This window comes from Mustela lutreola, chromosome 7, assembly GCF_030435805.1.
Source record: "Mustela lutreola isolate mMusLut2 chromosome 7, mMusLut2.pri, whole genome shotgun sequence".
In the NCBI taxonomy this organism is placed as follows: Eukaryota; Metazoa; Chordata; class Mammalia; order Carnivora; family Mustelidae; genus Mustela; species Mustela lutreola.
This window is the reverse complement of record NC_081296.1, coordinates 131,742,766-131,759,595: the sequence shown is the minus strand read 5'-3', so window position 1 is coordinate 131,759,595 and position 16,830 is coordinate 131,742,766. Positions and strand designations below refer to the sequence as shown.

The 16,830-nt window shown below is 39.0% G+C and overlaps 1 protein-coding gene across 1 annotated transcript in view; it reads left to right on the top strand.

Moving 5' to 3' along the window:
• The first annotated feature begins 456 nt into the window (after nt 1-456).
• Nucleotides 457-16,830, top strand: part of LOC131837257 (keratin, type I cytoskeletal 18-like) — a 29,498-nt gene continuing 13,124 nt past the window's right edge. Inside the window, exon 1 of the mRNA XM_059183435.1 lies at nt 457-762. Coding sequence (XP_059039418.1) covers nt 457-762 — 306 coding nt within the window. The remainder of the gene's footprint in view (nt 763-16,830) is intronic.

The window sequence follows — 16,830 nt, the reverse complement described above, 5'->3', positions numbered from 1 at the left end:
CTTATCCCCCTCTCTCTGCCTGCCTCTCTGCCTACTTATGATCTTATGATCGATCTCTCTCTCTCTGTCAAAAAAAAAAAAAAAAAGTAAAATCTTAAAAAAAAAAAAAAGCTGTCAGCAATCAAGAAACGGAGTCAGATTCTTTATTACAGTCCTTCTTTTTAGAACCTGTCTATACAATAGGATTTTCCATTAACCCTTATAGAAGTAAAGAATATATTATCTTTTTAAAAAATAAACATTTTAAAACATTTTCCTTTCAAAGTAAAAATTACGTATAGCAGGGCCTGGTGGAAAAAGCAGAAGTTAGAACCAAATAAACCTGGAATCAAATCTGAGTTCTGTTGATGGCTTACTGTATCCATCAGGATTCAGTGCAGGAAACAGAATCTACCATTAGTATCTAAAGCACAGGGGGGTGTAATTGAGAAGGTAGATGCTTATAAAATCATTGGAATGGCTGGAGAAACAGGTCGTAGGCTACATCCCTGGAGTGACTCCAAGAGCTCTAGGGAGCTGCTTCCCCAAGATAGCATCACCTTTGATGCTGCTCCGGAGCTCTGCTGGAAGCAAGCAGCCTCTTTGGGCACTGCCATAGAAGCTGCTTCTCACCACCCCAGAGACTGGGCAATGATACTGGGCTGCTATGGAGGTAAAGCTTTACCTTTTCATGGTCTTGCTTGCCAGCAACAAAAGCCACGAGCCACAAGAAGTTCACCTCTGCCTCCCTGCTATTGCCCAAATTTTGTCGGAGAATATGTAGTGAGTAGAGGCTAACTCACATCTAGAACCTTAGCTTGAAGGGAATCTGAGAAAATTTCATATGAGCTTTATAGGGTTAAATGGAGGTTGACTAGAACAATCCAGAGCCACTTCCCTCTCTCTGTGATCTGGGACAAATGTTTGAATTTTAATTTTCTTTCTGCAAAATGGATTTAATTTTCTTGGATAGCCTTACAATGAAAGGCTATCCAAGGACAAGAGGTCATATAATTAAAGTATCTAGGATATGGTAGTCGGCCAAATAACCCTATCTCTCATTACGGTTATGTCGAAGTATTTCATCTCTCTCTCTCTCTTTTTATAAGATTTTATTTATTTATTGGCAGAGATCATAAGTAGACAGAGAGGCAGGCAGAGAGAGAGAGAGAGGGGAAGCAGACTCCCTGATGAGCAGAAAGCTCGACATGGGGCTTGATCCCAGGACCCTGAGATCATGACCTGACTGAAGGCAGAGGTTTAACCCACTGAGCCACTCAGGCACCCCCTATCGAAGTATTTCAGAATTTTAGAAATCATTACACTGAGAGCCCTACTGAGCAGTTCAGTTGTTTTATTATAAAGCACATCAACAAAGAAGTTTCATTTCAAGGTAGTCTGTGGGGATTGTATAGTCCAAGCGCTAATTTTAGAGATAAATAATAATAAATAACATTGCAATTTATAAATTTTGGGACTCAAAGTCATGTCTCCCTATATGGCAATATCTATGCATTCATTAATTCTACTGTTTCAGATTGTTTTTATCACTGTTTGTGCTGGACATAGTACTTGCTGGGTTTGTAGAAGAGAAATAAATAACTAGATCCTACCCATTGGAGCTTTACAGTCCAGTGGAACAGGGATATGTTAAATAAATAAACAGAACTGCAATGCAATCACTGTGAAGGAAAACTGCAGGTTGCTGAGAAAGACAATAGTAAGAAAAAATAAGTTTGCCAGATTTAGCAAATAAAAATACAGGATGTCCAGATACACTTGAATTTCAGATAAACACCAAATAATCTTTTAGTGTAAGTATGAAGCATTAAAAAAATTATCTGATCACCTAAAATTCAAATTTAGGTGTCTTGTATTTTATCTGACAGCTCTGGGGTAAAGACTAATTTAACAATGCCACATTTTCCCTCTTCCAAATGAGCAGAACCGAGCTCAGAGAAACACAGAGACTTGTTTAAGATTACCTGTTAATTGGATATGGGGACAGAATTTGAGCTCAGAGCTGTTTGATTGCAAAGCCTTTTGTTCATAACTGGCCCCCCTACACAGAGTGCAAATTGAAAGAAAGGGGCTGGCCACTTCCGGTTCCTGGATGGCAGGTTTAATAATCAAGGGAACTTACCAATGTTTGAATTTTTATGAGGCTTGTTTGGAGCAGCTGCAAAACAATAGATCTCACCTGCCTTCCAGAATCTTAAAAGTTTATATGAAGGCATTACCTGATTGTCACATAGTTGGTCCAGATGGTCTCAACAACACATAGCTCTTTCAAGGCTGCATCCTGGAAAATGCCTCCCACTGTGAGAACCACCGAGTGTTCCTTCTAAGGGTGGGGGATGGGGTGAGGAGCCTCCCATTGCCCTGGTCTAGCTCACAGGACATGTCCTTTCAATGACTGTAAGGGCCTATTTAGCCAGAGCAATGCCATCCGGTTAAACAGTAATTTTGTTGTTTATGCAGTAAAACTTAAACTGTCTCTGCCCCTCTTCCCCCCAGGAGACTTACTTAAAAACAAGTCCCAGAAACCTGTCCCAGGTAACAAAGCCCAAATACAGGGGGGGTCAGGCCAGGTGGATGTATCCAATCAGTGGGGGTGCATCTGTCTCCCTAGCTACCAAGGAGTATGGGCCCTGCCTTTTGGGGGCCTTTGGGTGCCAATTCTGACCAAGGTGATAGGCTAGTTCAAACATCTACTATAGGGTAAACTAATTCAATTGATTGAATTGGTCACTTATGTGTGACCTAGCATGACTATGTAGCTTTCTTTGTGTGTTACAATCTCATTGGCCACCTGTGCATGGCCATGCCCAACCACATGGCCTTTGTCCTTAAAGGCTAGTCTGTAAGGCAGAGAGAGGTTGCCCTCTCTGTAAGAGGTGCAACCCCGAAGGGTCGGTTTGTTTCTCGATGCTTGGTGTGAAATAAAGCTTTGCTTGACCTTTGCTTTATATCGGTCTCTCTCCTTTGACCATAGACCCAACATGACCTTCTCCAAAGGAATCACAAATCACAGTTAAAGGAAGGAATGGTCTCAGGTATATTGTTACTGTTTAGAAAAGTGATTTTGGTTTGTGTTTTACATATAATATTTCAGTTTTTGTCACTTTCAGCCTTCAGTCACTTTCTTGTGACTCATTCGGAAGGGAATTAACATTGAAGTTTTAAAACAAATTGCCATTTTCATCTGGGAAGTTTTTAATTTCCTATACTCTTCTGAGGTGTCAGTCATCTGCCTTCCCATAGGAGAGCTTTGTCTTTCACCTCAAGATCTATTGGATTTCTTGTGGTGATGAGATAAACAATATCATTAATTCATGACTATAAAGAACTTCAAAACACATTTTCATTTTTTGTTAGACTTCTAACATCTCAAACTGTTGAGCAGAATATTTTAAATGCTACATATTATTTTAAAATAATGCATATTTATTATTATCTTGTTGTTGTTGTTGTTGTTCTGGGAGAAAAAGAGAAAGTTCCAGAGTATAAAGGAAGAAAAAAAACATGTATGCCAAAGGGAACATAGAACATGACTTTTTCCTTTCTGTGATTTTGGGCTATTATTACCCTTAAAAGTTAATCAAGAAAAATGACTTGCTGAATAAAGTAGCACGTAGGGTTATATTTTTAATAAAAGTATATTTAAAAACATAAGTTCCTGTGTAATTACCATGAGATGTGAATGTACTGCCCATGGCATTGACCTGAGTAAATTATGACCACATTTCTGATGCAGAGTGAAGTCAAGATGGTTGAGTTATCCAGGGATGGTAAAGAGTTTCCCTTCAGCTGTCAGCTCTGACAAATTGGTAACTCCAGGGTGTCCCATTCAAAAAGGCTCTAAAACCAAATCTCAGCTAAGGAGAATGCATCAGTGATTGACTAGCAATGTCTGTTATGGCTAAATGATGGATTGTTTTTTGTCAAACATAAATGCAAATACAGGATTGGTTATTATAAGAGATGAGATGGACCTGTGCCAACTTAAAGGCCTACACACACACACACACACACACACACACACACACACAATGTTTAATAAATTATTCTAAACTTTTTTTTTTTTAAGCAAGTGTCTGAGAGTTAGGGAGATTTTTTCTTACTTGTTAATATAGAAGGTAGAAAGATAAATTCTGGTCTCTTTTAGGCTCTAAATAATTGATTTCACTCATGAAAATTTTGTAACGTTTGATAAATAGGTATATAAATATTATTCAGCAAACAAACACGTAATTAGGTTGCATTCTCATTCAACCCTTTGGGTGTAAGGCAAACTGGAAACTCGAGTATGCAGTTCTTGGGACAAAGCTAGGACATAATGTGTCAGCTGGGGAGAATAAAGGAGAGAAAGACGAACTAAAAAGGGAAATAGACAATGGGAAATTATTTTTTAGACTGTGAGGAGAAAAGTAGTTCATGCTAATACTCACAACTCAAATTAGTGAGAGAAAAATGGACTTAACTGGGAACTTTCAATCATTTAGTGCTCAGAATGGACCTGAAATGCAGATATAGAACAGAATCTTACTTTGTGATGTTTTATGGAAAAATTCAATAATGGTAGCTAATATCTATTGTGGAGATAGTGCTATGCAAGTCCTATCTCTTATATTTCAAATATAACAACATAATCCCCTGGAGGTGGCTTGTGTCTCAAAATAATGAAACTATGGCTTAGGGTAACTAATGAATGCCTCGGATCTCCACCCCACCCAACTGATCTGGATAAGATCCCCTGTTCTTTGTCAGTGACTGCCTATATTATTTTTCCAAAATCCTGAGTAAAGTGTATGCTAAATTTTTCTCATTCAAAATAGGAATCTTTGCATGTACCAAATACCAAATACCAATACCAAAATAAAATAATTGAGTGTGGTTGGCTGATTAAAGCCCTTCTCCTTCTCTCCCAGAGATATCCAGGACCTAATGCCTGGAATCTGTGAATGGTACTTGGTCTGACAAATAAGGGCTTTGCATATGGGATTAAGTTAAGGATTTCAAAATGGGATTATTCTGGGTTATTCCATACATGCAATCACATGTATTCTTATGAGAGAGAAACAGGGAAATTAGAGACAGACAAAAGGCAATGTGAGCAGAGAGGCAGAGATTGCAGGGATGCAGCCACAAGCCAAGGAATGCCATCAGCCACCAGAAGTTAAAAGAAGCAAGGACTGAGCTCTCTCCTAGGGCATTTGGAGGGAGCATAGCTCTGCTGACACCTTGATTTTAGCATGGCGAAACTTATTCCAGATTTCTGGCCTCCAGAACTGTGAGAAAATGACTAACTGTTGTTTTCAACTGCCAGGTTTGTGGTACTTTACTGAAGGTGCATCAGGAAGCTAATACACAGAGAACAAAGGAGAGCAGATTGTTTAAGGCACTAAATTTGTGGTAATATGTTATGGCAGCCATAAGAAACCAATACAATGAGCTTGAAAAAGGCCAACAGACTGTTTCTTCCCTCAGGCAAGTCTCCCCAGACGAGGTGACCTTTCCCTAACTAATATGTCTCAGCACTTCAAATTTGCTTTCAGTAGCATTCACTTGTAATCGCGTTCAGTTATCTTGTTTGTCTCCGTATCTCAAGGTGCCCAGAAAAGTAACTTCACACATAATAGGGCTGAGTAAATATTTGTCTAATGACTGAGTGGAATTTGAGGCACAAGGTATACAGGGTGGGTGAAATTTTGTGGATTGTGAGTCTTGCAACTCCTGGCAGGGTGAAGTCCTTTGGCGGCAGGGTTGGGGCAGGGAATGGGGTACAGCAGTTAAGACCAAGAACACTCAGTTCCAGCCACATGGCCCAGGTGGGCAGCCACCAGCTATATTCCCCCTTGGTCAAGTGTGAGGACACTGAGCCCTTGTCCATCAAGAGCTGAATTTATTCAACTCTTAGGTTTGTGCACAACTGTCTAAAAATGATCTGGACTACTTTTCCCTACTTTATGTGCCCTGGTCTTCATTTTCATAGTACTTATCACATTTCACATATATTGGTGGATTAGTCACCAATATCTGTTCTCCATCCTTTCACACCCGCCTCCCTAAGAGGAGGCACTTAGACTCCTCACAGCCTCAGAACTTAGCGTGGTGCCTGAAACTTAGTAAAATGTCAAGAATATTTGTTCAAGGTTCATAAACGTAACTTTTCTATACTGGAAAATATATACGATAGTGATTATTACCTTTTGTTCTTGTTAAAGCCTATTTGAGACTTTGATGAAAGCCATGAAAACACTTCCCAGAAAAATTCAGAATTCTGTCACATTTTCTGGAGATTCATTGACAGCCTAAACCCATTCATGTGGGGCTTATCATTTCCAAATTATATTAATTTTCCATTTTAAACAGCAGATGTTAAGTTTTATGGAACACTTGTTATTTGTCAGATTTTTGTGCTGTTTTACATGTAATATTTCAATAACCTTCACAGCTCTAGGAGGTAAGTTCTGTTTTGAAAGAATTAGTGCAAAAGAGACCAACTTACTTATCCAAGCTCATAGAACTGGTTAGCAGCAGAGCCGGGACTCAAACCAAGATCACTATATCACTATTTTTTTTTTTTTTTAAGTAGCCTGAGTTTGCACTCTTTTTTTTTTTTTTTCTCAAAGATTTTATTTATTATTTTGACAGACAGATCGGAAGCAGGCAGAGAGGTAGGCAGAGAGAAAGGAAAGAAAGCAGACTCCCTGCTGAGCAGAGAGCCCGATGCGGGGCTCAATTCCAGGACCCTGAGATCATGACCTGAGCCAAAGGCAGAGGCTTAACCCACTGAGCCACCCAGGCACCCCCTGAGTTTGCACTCTTAACCAGTAAAAATCATCTGCCTGTTCTATGTTCCTGCCCATAGTGAGCAATGGAGTTATCCAGTGAAGACACTTAATCTCCCCGAGTAAGAGTCTGAAATGATGATATTAGCTGGCTTGAGCTCCTGGCTTGATGTGAGCAAAGCTTCCTTGATCAAACAGGACAGCCTGTTCCCCCAACAGCACTCAGGATGCATAGAGAGCCCACATTCCTGCTGTACTTGTTTAGCAATTGGCAGCGATGTGGCTCTAAATTATCTTGTGCATGTTTCAAACCATTTAAATTGTCATTGTAGGATTTTGCCTATTAGCAAAATACCATCCCCTGAATACTGATTATGTAAAATAGCACAATTGTCTGGTGATAGGAAAGCAATGACTTTTGAATGTGGTCCAGCCGTATGATGGCTCTTTTTGGTGAAATGTAAGGAAGTTGCTTGTGTAATATTCTTTCGGTAATTAGGTTCTGGGTATATTCATATTTTACCACATGTTGATACAAAATAAATAGGCACAGTATTTTAAAAAATGCTTTGTGGCACATAAATGCCCTTTTGTCACGGTTGAGGCGGAGGAGAGTAAAACATGTCTTCTTTAGCATTTTTTCCCCTTCTTCTTTGGTGGTGACAACATTTCCACTGGAGATTGAGTGAACCCAAGAACTCTAAATGCTCTCTTGGCATGGGGGTCAGGTCTTAGCTGCCTGGTCTGAGGGGGGCGAGGAGGAAAGCACTCCTGGTTAAATTGGAGGTCATTAGCATGCTGGTGATTGATCAGCCGAGTTATTCACTTTAAAGCTTCAGCATTTTCACGTATAAAGTAATTTTGGTCAGTAAGAGCAAATTATACTCATTATACCCAAATGCAAATACATGTTTAGAAAGCATGTGGTTTGGAAAACAAATGGGATATAATTCCAACACTAATGCCTCATTAGGGGCATTTGCACACATCTATTTCTATCTCCTAGATCTTTATAATCATCATAATGTCATGCCTCCCTCCATGAAATCAGGAGAATATTTATTTGTGTCGCTCTTACCACAGGCATGTGACAGAACTTATTCCTGAAGGGGTGCCCTGCAGCCACTGCTGTTTTCATTTCTTCCTTTTGCACTAGTAACTATACTAATCAGATACAACTCAGCCTGAAATCATGCAGAAATCCTAGGTAGCACCCTTAGACAAAGCTGTCTAATCCCCAGGAGATCACAAAATTAGGAAACAATTTTCCTTAGAATTCCTTTAGAATTAGCATCAGCACTGATCTTCAGTTAGGGATCTGTAAAGGCTCGACTGAAGTAAACTTGTTTATAGAAGATTAAAGATGGTTACAAACTCTTAAAAAAAATGGTTGCAAATTCTTTATTACCCTGCTTTTTGAGAGATGGAGCCTAATTCATCTCATGGAGTCTGAGCTTACCTACTGACTAACCAGTTTAGAGAATATAACAAGGTCATTAAGAAGCCTTAGAGCTTCTGTCTAGAACTCTTGGAACACTCTTTCTGGGTACCTGGAGCTACTGAATAAGAAGTCTGACCACTTTGGGGCACCTGGGTAGCTCAACTGGCTAAGCAACAGGGTCTTGGGACTGAGCCCCATATTGGACTCTGTGCTCAGCAGGGAGTCCGATCCGGATTTTCTCTCTCCTTCTCCCTGTGCCTCGCTCCCGGCTGATACTCTCTCTCTCCCAAATAAATAAATAAATCTTAAAAAAAAAAAAAAAAACCAAAAAACCAACAAAACTGACTACTTTGAGATCACATGTAGGTATTTCACATGATAGTTTCAGCAGAACCCAGCCTTCCAGTCATCTATGCCAAGGCATTAGGGATTTTTTTCATTTTTTGTTTTTAAATTTCAGTGTGGGTCTTATTATTATTCAAGTACAGTGAGGCCAAAGGATCAGACGTTGACTGCCATTGAAAAGATTGTTCGTCAGGGATGCCTGGGTGGCTCAGTGGGTTAAGCCTCTGCTTTCGGCTCAGGTCATGATCTCAGGGTCCTGGGATCGAGCCCCGCATCACATTGGGCTCTCTGCTCAGCAGGAAGCCTGCTTCCTCCTCTCTCTCTGCCTGCCTCTCTGCCTACTTGTGATCTCTCTCTCTCTGTGTGTCAAATAAATAAATAAACAATCTTTGAAAAGATAGTTTGTCACTCAGTTCCTGAGAGGAGGGCGTCTGCCCCGCCATGCAGGGTCGCAAGGGGAAGCACTGGGGTCGGTAAAGAGGAATGAGGGGAAAGCACATTTATTTATTTGCTTTACGTTTATTTTATTTTATTATCTTACTTTCTTCTCCTCCTTTATTTCTCCCCCTTTTCCTCCCCCTCTTCTTCACTCTCCTCTTCTTCTTCCTCTCCTTCTTTTTCTCCTCCTCCTCCTGCTGCTGCTGCTGCTGCTGCTGCTGCTTCCTCTTCTTCTTCTTCTTCGTGTTTTTCTCTCTCTCCGACTCCTCTTTCTTCTTTTCCAAAAAGGAATGGGAGATGTAAGAAAAGCAGAGAAATTAGTTAATTTGAGTAATCTCAGTGGACGTTGGGTATAAGAGTTGACTCAACTTGCCTGGTACCTGGCTGTGAGGTGATTAAGACAGGAGAATATTGGTTCTGAGTGTATTGGTTCTATGAAAATCCAAAAAATGGGATTTCCCCATTTACTGGTGGGGGATACAGACTTTGGTTGCACATGAAGTGTTATCTTGCAGGGAGCAGTTTGCTATCTCTAAGCATTGGCTAGCCTTTGGAGGGACAATCTCTCCCAGGTCAGTGAGGGGCCAGATGCCTCCAGAGCATCAGGAATACAGAAAATAAGAAAATATAGTTAATATAACCAGAACTACAGGTAAAACCATGTTTGATGCTCCAGACCAGGCCATCTGCCAGCTGGTTACTATAGAAGTAACTCAATCGGACTCACATAGAACTGAAAAATTACCCATCTGAGCCCTGCCCAAATTCCTAACACACAGATGTGTGTGTGTCAACAGGTCATTTTCATCCACTGATTTTGGGGTAGTTTGTTATGCAATAATAATTAACTGCAACATTACACCATAGTCTTAGAGCAATTTTGCTTCCTGTATCACATACCTGAAAACCATTTAAATGAATATTCATTCTTTTTTTTTTAAAGATTTTATTTATTTATTTGACAGACAGAGATCACAAGTAGGCAGAGGGGCAGGCAGAGAGAGAGAAGAGGAAGAAAGCAGGCTCCCTGCAGAGCAGAGAGCCGGACGTGGGGCTCAATCCCAGGACCCTGAGATTATGACCTGAGCTGAAGGCAGAGGCTTAACCCACTGAGCCACCCAGGCACCCCATGAATATTCATTCTTGATCAATAACAAAACTTGGCAAAATTTTAACTAAAGGTGACTTCTTGGTATCTTTTGGAAGAATTATATAATTAATGAGATTTTTCTTTTAGTGACTCTAATAAATAGGAAAATCACATACAAAACAAAGAATAACACAGAATAACAGAAAAGACTCCTGGTTTCTATATTTTAAAATCACAACATTTTCAAACTCGAGGGAGTAGCAGAAGTTCTACACCCTTTTCAAACTGACTCTGCCAAAGGTTAGTGGTTTGGGTTTCCAGGTGATATTAACATGAATGGGCTGTGAGGATAACAGTAATATTGAAAATGACTACACAGTCAGAAGATGCCATCTCTGTTTCCGTACAGATTAATTTCAGAGGGTCTTAGGGTTCTCTCAAATAGCCATTACACGACTGGCTTGAGTGGTGTCTGCATTTTTCTGTCATGTGGAAGCCTCCATCTGGAATTTAATATGCACTCATCTCTTTTTCATTCCAGGAGGGATATGTAATGAAAATCTCCATATTAGTCATCAGCTGTCAACACTGACAAATTTCAATTATCATCCTTCGGTAGCAGTTCACACTGGAGAAGGAAATCAGGATGGCACACTGGGATAGCATACTTGTGACAGATCTATTTTAATTGCCTTTCTTATCCACATTTAACCTCCATCATTTTGACAGGAGAATGAAACTCACAGAGGAGGTAACTTTTCCTGCCAGTGATAAAGGTGGATGGTGTGGGGAAATAGGCTGCTAGAAAGAAACTGGGCAACACGCACCAATATATAGACTGGCATTGATTGCTGCGAATACTTCCTTTTCCTAGGAGGCCTGTGGTGGTAGCTCTGCTTATCAAAACACTTTGCATTTAATCAGCTGCTTGGATGGATGTTCCTGCTGATCATCCATAAATTATTCATCAATTAAAAAGACTTGGCATAATCTTTTTCTTTCCTTTCTTTCTTTACTTTTTTTTGCTTCATTTTCTCAAAGATGAATTTTCAACAGCCCATAGCAGGAGTTTCCCTTAGTGAGTGCTCATCATTTCTTCCCATTCCTTCCAACAACACTGCTCATTTAGCTTTCTGATTACAGCTTGATGCTTGCATCAGAGGAAGCCTCTACCATGACAGATCATGTTAGCTTTGTGTTACTTTACTCTTGCTTCTTTCTTTTTCTTTAATCCTGAGAGATCTGCATGCTAGCCTTAAAATACAAAAGATGTGTTTTTCTCTAACGAGACATATTAGTTTGGTTCTGCACAGACCCATGTCTCATGGGATGTTTTTACTGTGAGTTCTATTCCTTGGGTGATCTGGTTTCTGTTATAATCCAGTCAAAATTAAATCAAGGTATCTTTCTCTAACAATAATTTACAAATGTTTACTGGCTCTGATTATGCTTCAAATCGCAATACAACAGGTTATTTATTTTACTCATCTAATAACCCCTATGAGATAGGAACCGTTATCCATCTATTACAGATGAGAAAGAAGCTCAGGGATTTTTGAGTACCTCCCTCCCTCATGTTTCCACAGCTAGAAAGTAGTAAATCTGGGATTCGGTTCCAGGAAGGCTGACTCCAGAATCCGATCCCCAGTTTCTCTGCTACGGTACTCACTCACCGTCCGTGTCTGCAATGTTTTATCAACCATCTTAGTCATTGTTACTGCCCTATAGAAGAATAACATTTTCCTGGGGGCTTACAAATCCATTACTGCCTTGAGAGCTAGAAGAAAGGGTAGTGTAATCTCATCTTTCTCAGGAAAAGACCAAGGGGCTTAAGGTAATTTCCCCAGAGAATTTATCCAGACACAAGGATAATAGTTGTATTTCAGAAAATGAATAAAGAAGTTGCCTATGGAATTTCCAAATTTAAGAAAGAGTAAAACCAGGAGTGAAAATGGAGCCAGGTAGAACTGAATGGGACAGAGACCTTGGATACCCATGACTTGTCTGTAGTGTTTTCTTAGATATGAAACCACAATGGTGGCCTGGATACCTTCATACACTCCTCTCCTCCCCATTCAGTCCATGTTCACGCTGGAGCCACAGGATTCTAAGAGTTGTAATCCAACAAGTGTATGGTAAGGGAGCATATGTCACTTCTTGATTCTAACTCTTAAAGTAACGTAACAGAAACTTCTCAGCCAATAGTATTTACTGATAATCCAATATGTTTGCAATTAAAAAAGTATGCAAAATAGCATAATCCTCCTGCAACTTTGGGATGTCAAATGTATATCATTATTTTCACCAGAAGGACTTTGAGAAACAAGTGAAGAGTAAGTTGTTAACAAATTTCTAATTTTGAGAAGACAGTTAAGACAGGAAAGGAAGCATGCAGAGCTGTGGGTATCAGGCCAAGAATGGCCCAGAAGGAGGCAAATTACAATCAGTTATAAATCATAGTAGAATTGAGAGGGGTTAAGCAGGTAATTAAAAAACATTTTTTTTGAATAGCGATTGCAACCTTTAAGTTGAAAGAATGGACTTGGTGGATTTAATAGAACTCTTCCTAATTATTAAAAAGATAAACTCCATCATTTGATAGAGTGTTCCTTTTTAAATGCAAGCAAATCAAAACCACCTTGGGGTATGTGAATTAACTGTGCTCATTTATAAACTATAAAGTGCTTTATATCGAAGAGTACACATAAAACAAGCTGAAGACAAATCTATGAATGTATTTAGATTTACTGGTGCCAAGATTCCTTACCTTTCTTTAGAAACTATCCCCAATGAGATATAATATAGCTCTGGAAATATCAGGTCTTGTTTAGTGCTTCTTGGTAGAATCTCGGAGCCTACGAAAGCCAGGTTGCCTTTAGAATGATTAATATGCTAGCGCAGTTTTGAGTTATAAATATAATTGTTATCCCTGCCCCTGGGAGTATGACACATTTATCATGTAGTTCTCCAGCACCTGACACATAGGGCTTAGGGAGGGGCTTGCATTTATTGAGTTCTGTGTTAGGAAGTGTCTGGGCTCTGAATATTACTTTACTGAACTCTCCAAATGACTCTGTTCATAAACCACCAGTATGCATATAAGGAAACCAAGGTTTAGGGAGCTGAAGTAAAACAGCTACAGGTTATAAGGCTGTGACTATAGAAGCTGATTTTAAGTTCAAGGTCTCTGGTTTTTAGAGTGGGCACTTTCTGTTACTACATCCTGCTATATTCTAGAGTATTATGGTACTTCCTACATATAGTAGGGACTTAGTAAATGTTTCTTGTATGACCTCTGAGAGATCAAGCCATCTGTATTAGTAAATTCCAAGAAAGTGAAAATGAAATAAAGTACAATTAAGAGACAATATGTGACTATTATTAAGATGATAGAAATAGACATAGATGAGCAATAATATTTGCAGAAACTCAAAGGAAAGTGCTTCTATTGAAGTGTAGTATTTGTCAAGGGACTCTTCTCAGTGAAAACTTTGTTTTTCAAAATGTGGAATCATTTATTTATTTATTTATTTATTTATTTATTTATTTGACAGACAGAGATCACAAGTAGGCAGAGAGGCAGGTAGAGAGAGAAGAAGGGAAGCAGGCTCCCCACTAAGCAGAGAGTCCAATGTGGGACTCGATCCCAGGACCCTGGGATCATGACCTGAGCCGAAAGCAGAGGCTTAACCCATTGAGCAACCCCGGTGCCCCCAAAATGTGCAATTTTTAATTAAAATTTCCACTCCACATCTTATTGCCAATCTTTTCAGAAAAACTTATTACAGTTTTTCAATATTATATACTGGAAGGTGCCTGAAAGCATATTTATCCTGCAGTAAGTCTACTGCAGCACCAGAACACATTTTCCTTTCAGTAATGGGGTAAATTAAGCATAGGTGATCATCATTTTCAGGTGATTTTTCCTGACAGACTATACGAGCAAACCATGCAAATGTCCTCAAGGGAAATGCTCTACCTCGGTCTTCAAGAAAATTTCAGGACTGGCAGCATGTTCTCAGGACTAAATACCTCATTCAGACAAGGTCTGCTTGACCTTGAGAAGCAGCTGGGGATTCTGAACATCAAACTACATGACTTCCCATAGATCACAATCAATCTAGTGCTGACCATGGTGTTGACTATCTTTGCGAATCCCAAGGAAAAAAAAAAAGGCAAAAGTAGCTTTTGACTTAGCTGATTTGGTTAGAAGGGACCCTGAAGACCAGTTTGGATGATAGGAAAGTCAACCCATACTCCCCAGTTTGGAGTGATTTAATTTAGGTGCTTCCACTGACATCTCCATAATGTAAAGTGAATTCCATCAAATTGCAACGAAGACCCCTGCATTCAAATCCTGCCCCTTACTCCTCATTACCATATGAAAAGTTTCTATTTATCTTATTAACATCATTTCCAGATCATTTTCCAGGTGCTCTTCTTTTCTTACTTACACCTCTAACGTTTTTTTTTTTTTTTTTTAAAGATTTTATTTATTTATTTGACAGAGAGAGATCACAAGTAGGCAGAGAGGCAGGCAGAGAGAGAGAGGAGGAAGCAGGCTCCCTGCTGAGCAGAGAGCCCGATACGGGACTCGATCCCAGCACCCTGAGATCATGACCTGAGCCGAAGGCAGCGGCTTAACCCACTGAGCCACCCAGGCGCCCCACACCTCTAACGTTTTATACCTGTTTTGCTTATTTTCTAATTGAAGGTTTAAAGAGGCAGCTAAAATAAAAATTTTAAATTACAGTATGCAACAATATCCAATATTTAATTAATGTGTATGAAACACATACAAAAGCTTTATATACATTATATACATATATGTATACATATTATATATGTATAAATGTGTATATATATAAATATAAAAATTATATATGTGTATATAATTTCACTTAATCCTTGTAACAATCCCGTGATTACTCTACCATCCAAGTTTCAAAAATGAGGAAACTGAATCTCATGAGCTTAAGTGAAATTTTCCAAGGTTACACATGTAGTAAAAGATATATTCAAGTTTCAGATCCAGAAATGTATTGTTTCAAAATCCATGCTTATCCTATGAATCCATGGTATTATCCTTGAACTTACATGGGAAAGCTATAACCTATGTGAATTATCTCTTTTATCATGTTTCATCAATTCATGTTCACTCAGCAACTATTTACTGAGAAATGACATTTGCAAATTTTTAGAGACTGATATAAGACACAATGCTCTCGCTTTTTGAATTTTTTGCAAAAGCTGAAATTTGGTGTGAACTATCAATTTTGATCATTTTTTAATGCCATTTATTCAGCTATATGTTATTTCATTTATTGATTCAAGCCAAGCCAAAATCCCTTCTCATCTGAAAATAAGCATCTATTCCAAAGCTTGAAGACTCCTGGTTTTCTTCCTTCAGGCCGGAGTTTCACACCCAAGTACTCAAGTTTCTCTGCATTCACTTTTGTCCTTTTCTTGCTGTCTTCTATGACCACCCTCATTTTGACTTTTTAGCCTTGATATTTCTTGAACTGATGCTCAGACATGGAAACATCAGAATGGTTTTCTCTCTTGTCTGTATCTCTTACACAGATGTACAACAAGAAAAACAAAGCAATTAGTGTTTCATGCTTGGTCTTTAAGTTCAATGGAATCTTTTTGTAGTTCAGAGGGATCTCTGGATTCAATATCTTCTTTCTTTAATAGGAAGACTTCAGATTTATTTTGCATACTACATTTCTCTGTTATTATAGTAATTTAACATCGCATAGTAGCTATGTTTGTATATCCCTATTTCTGCCACTAAATTGTAAACTTTTTATGGGAAAGGACATTGTCAAATGCACCATGACCCTCACCTCATCCAGGCTTAGGACAAAGCAAAAAGAGCAAACACTCAGTAGAGATGACTGGTGCACATCCTTTCCTTAACTAATACATATATGAATTTATGCACTGGAGACACACTGGTGAACAAAATTAGGCAAGATCCCTGACCTCATCTGGTTTATGACTTTCAAGTTACTTTGGAGGGAGTAGAGAGAAGGATGAGGAAAACTGAAGAAGGAGAATCTAATATTATGTAAGTAATTACAGTGTGTGAAATGATGTTAGGTATCTTATGTTTGCCATGCCCCATCACAAAGAAAGTAAATTAAACTTTCCCAAACACTTGTGTTATCTCCTAATAGGAAAATAAGTCTGGGTCATCAGTGTTTCTGGAGCATGGTTATTTGGTGGTTGTTACTTCAGCAGTTCTTTTCCCTTGACAAAGGTAGGAGCTGTGTTTGCTTTTGCTGTCATATTTGAATTCACCATTGACTATGATAATCATACCACTTCTTTCTTCACCTCTCAACCTTTGGACATTTGCTAGTAACAACTCACACTCTTGTTACATTTAATTTTAAAAGCATTAACTAAAAACAAGTATCTATAAAACTGCTTTTATCCCCTCCATGCCATAACACGGGGGCCAAATGGGAGAAATAAGTAGGCTTAACATGGCTATTGAGATGAGAGTCTAGTTCTTGTTCTTAGACTACCTTCTCAAACAGAAGGGTTATCTATTACTTCTATTCTCAGCAGATTGTATAGTTTAGAACTGAGAGCTGAGGGAGACTGATTTTAAAGGAAGAACACTTCCAGACAGAAGCTACAGCACTACAAGGTGCTTTCCCTTGTAAATTAGAGGAATTTATTTTAAAAGGAACAATTGTGTCAGGTTAACACAATTGGCAGCAGTGTGATTA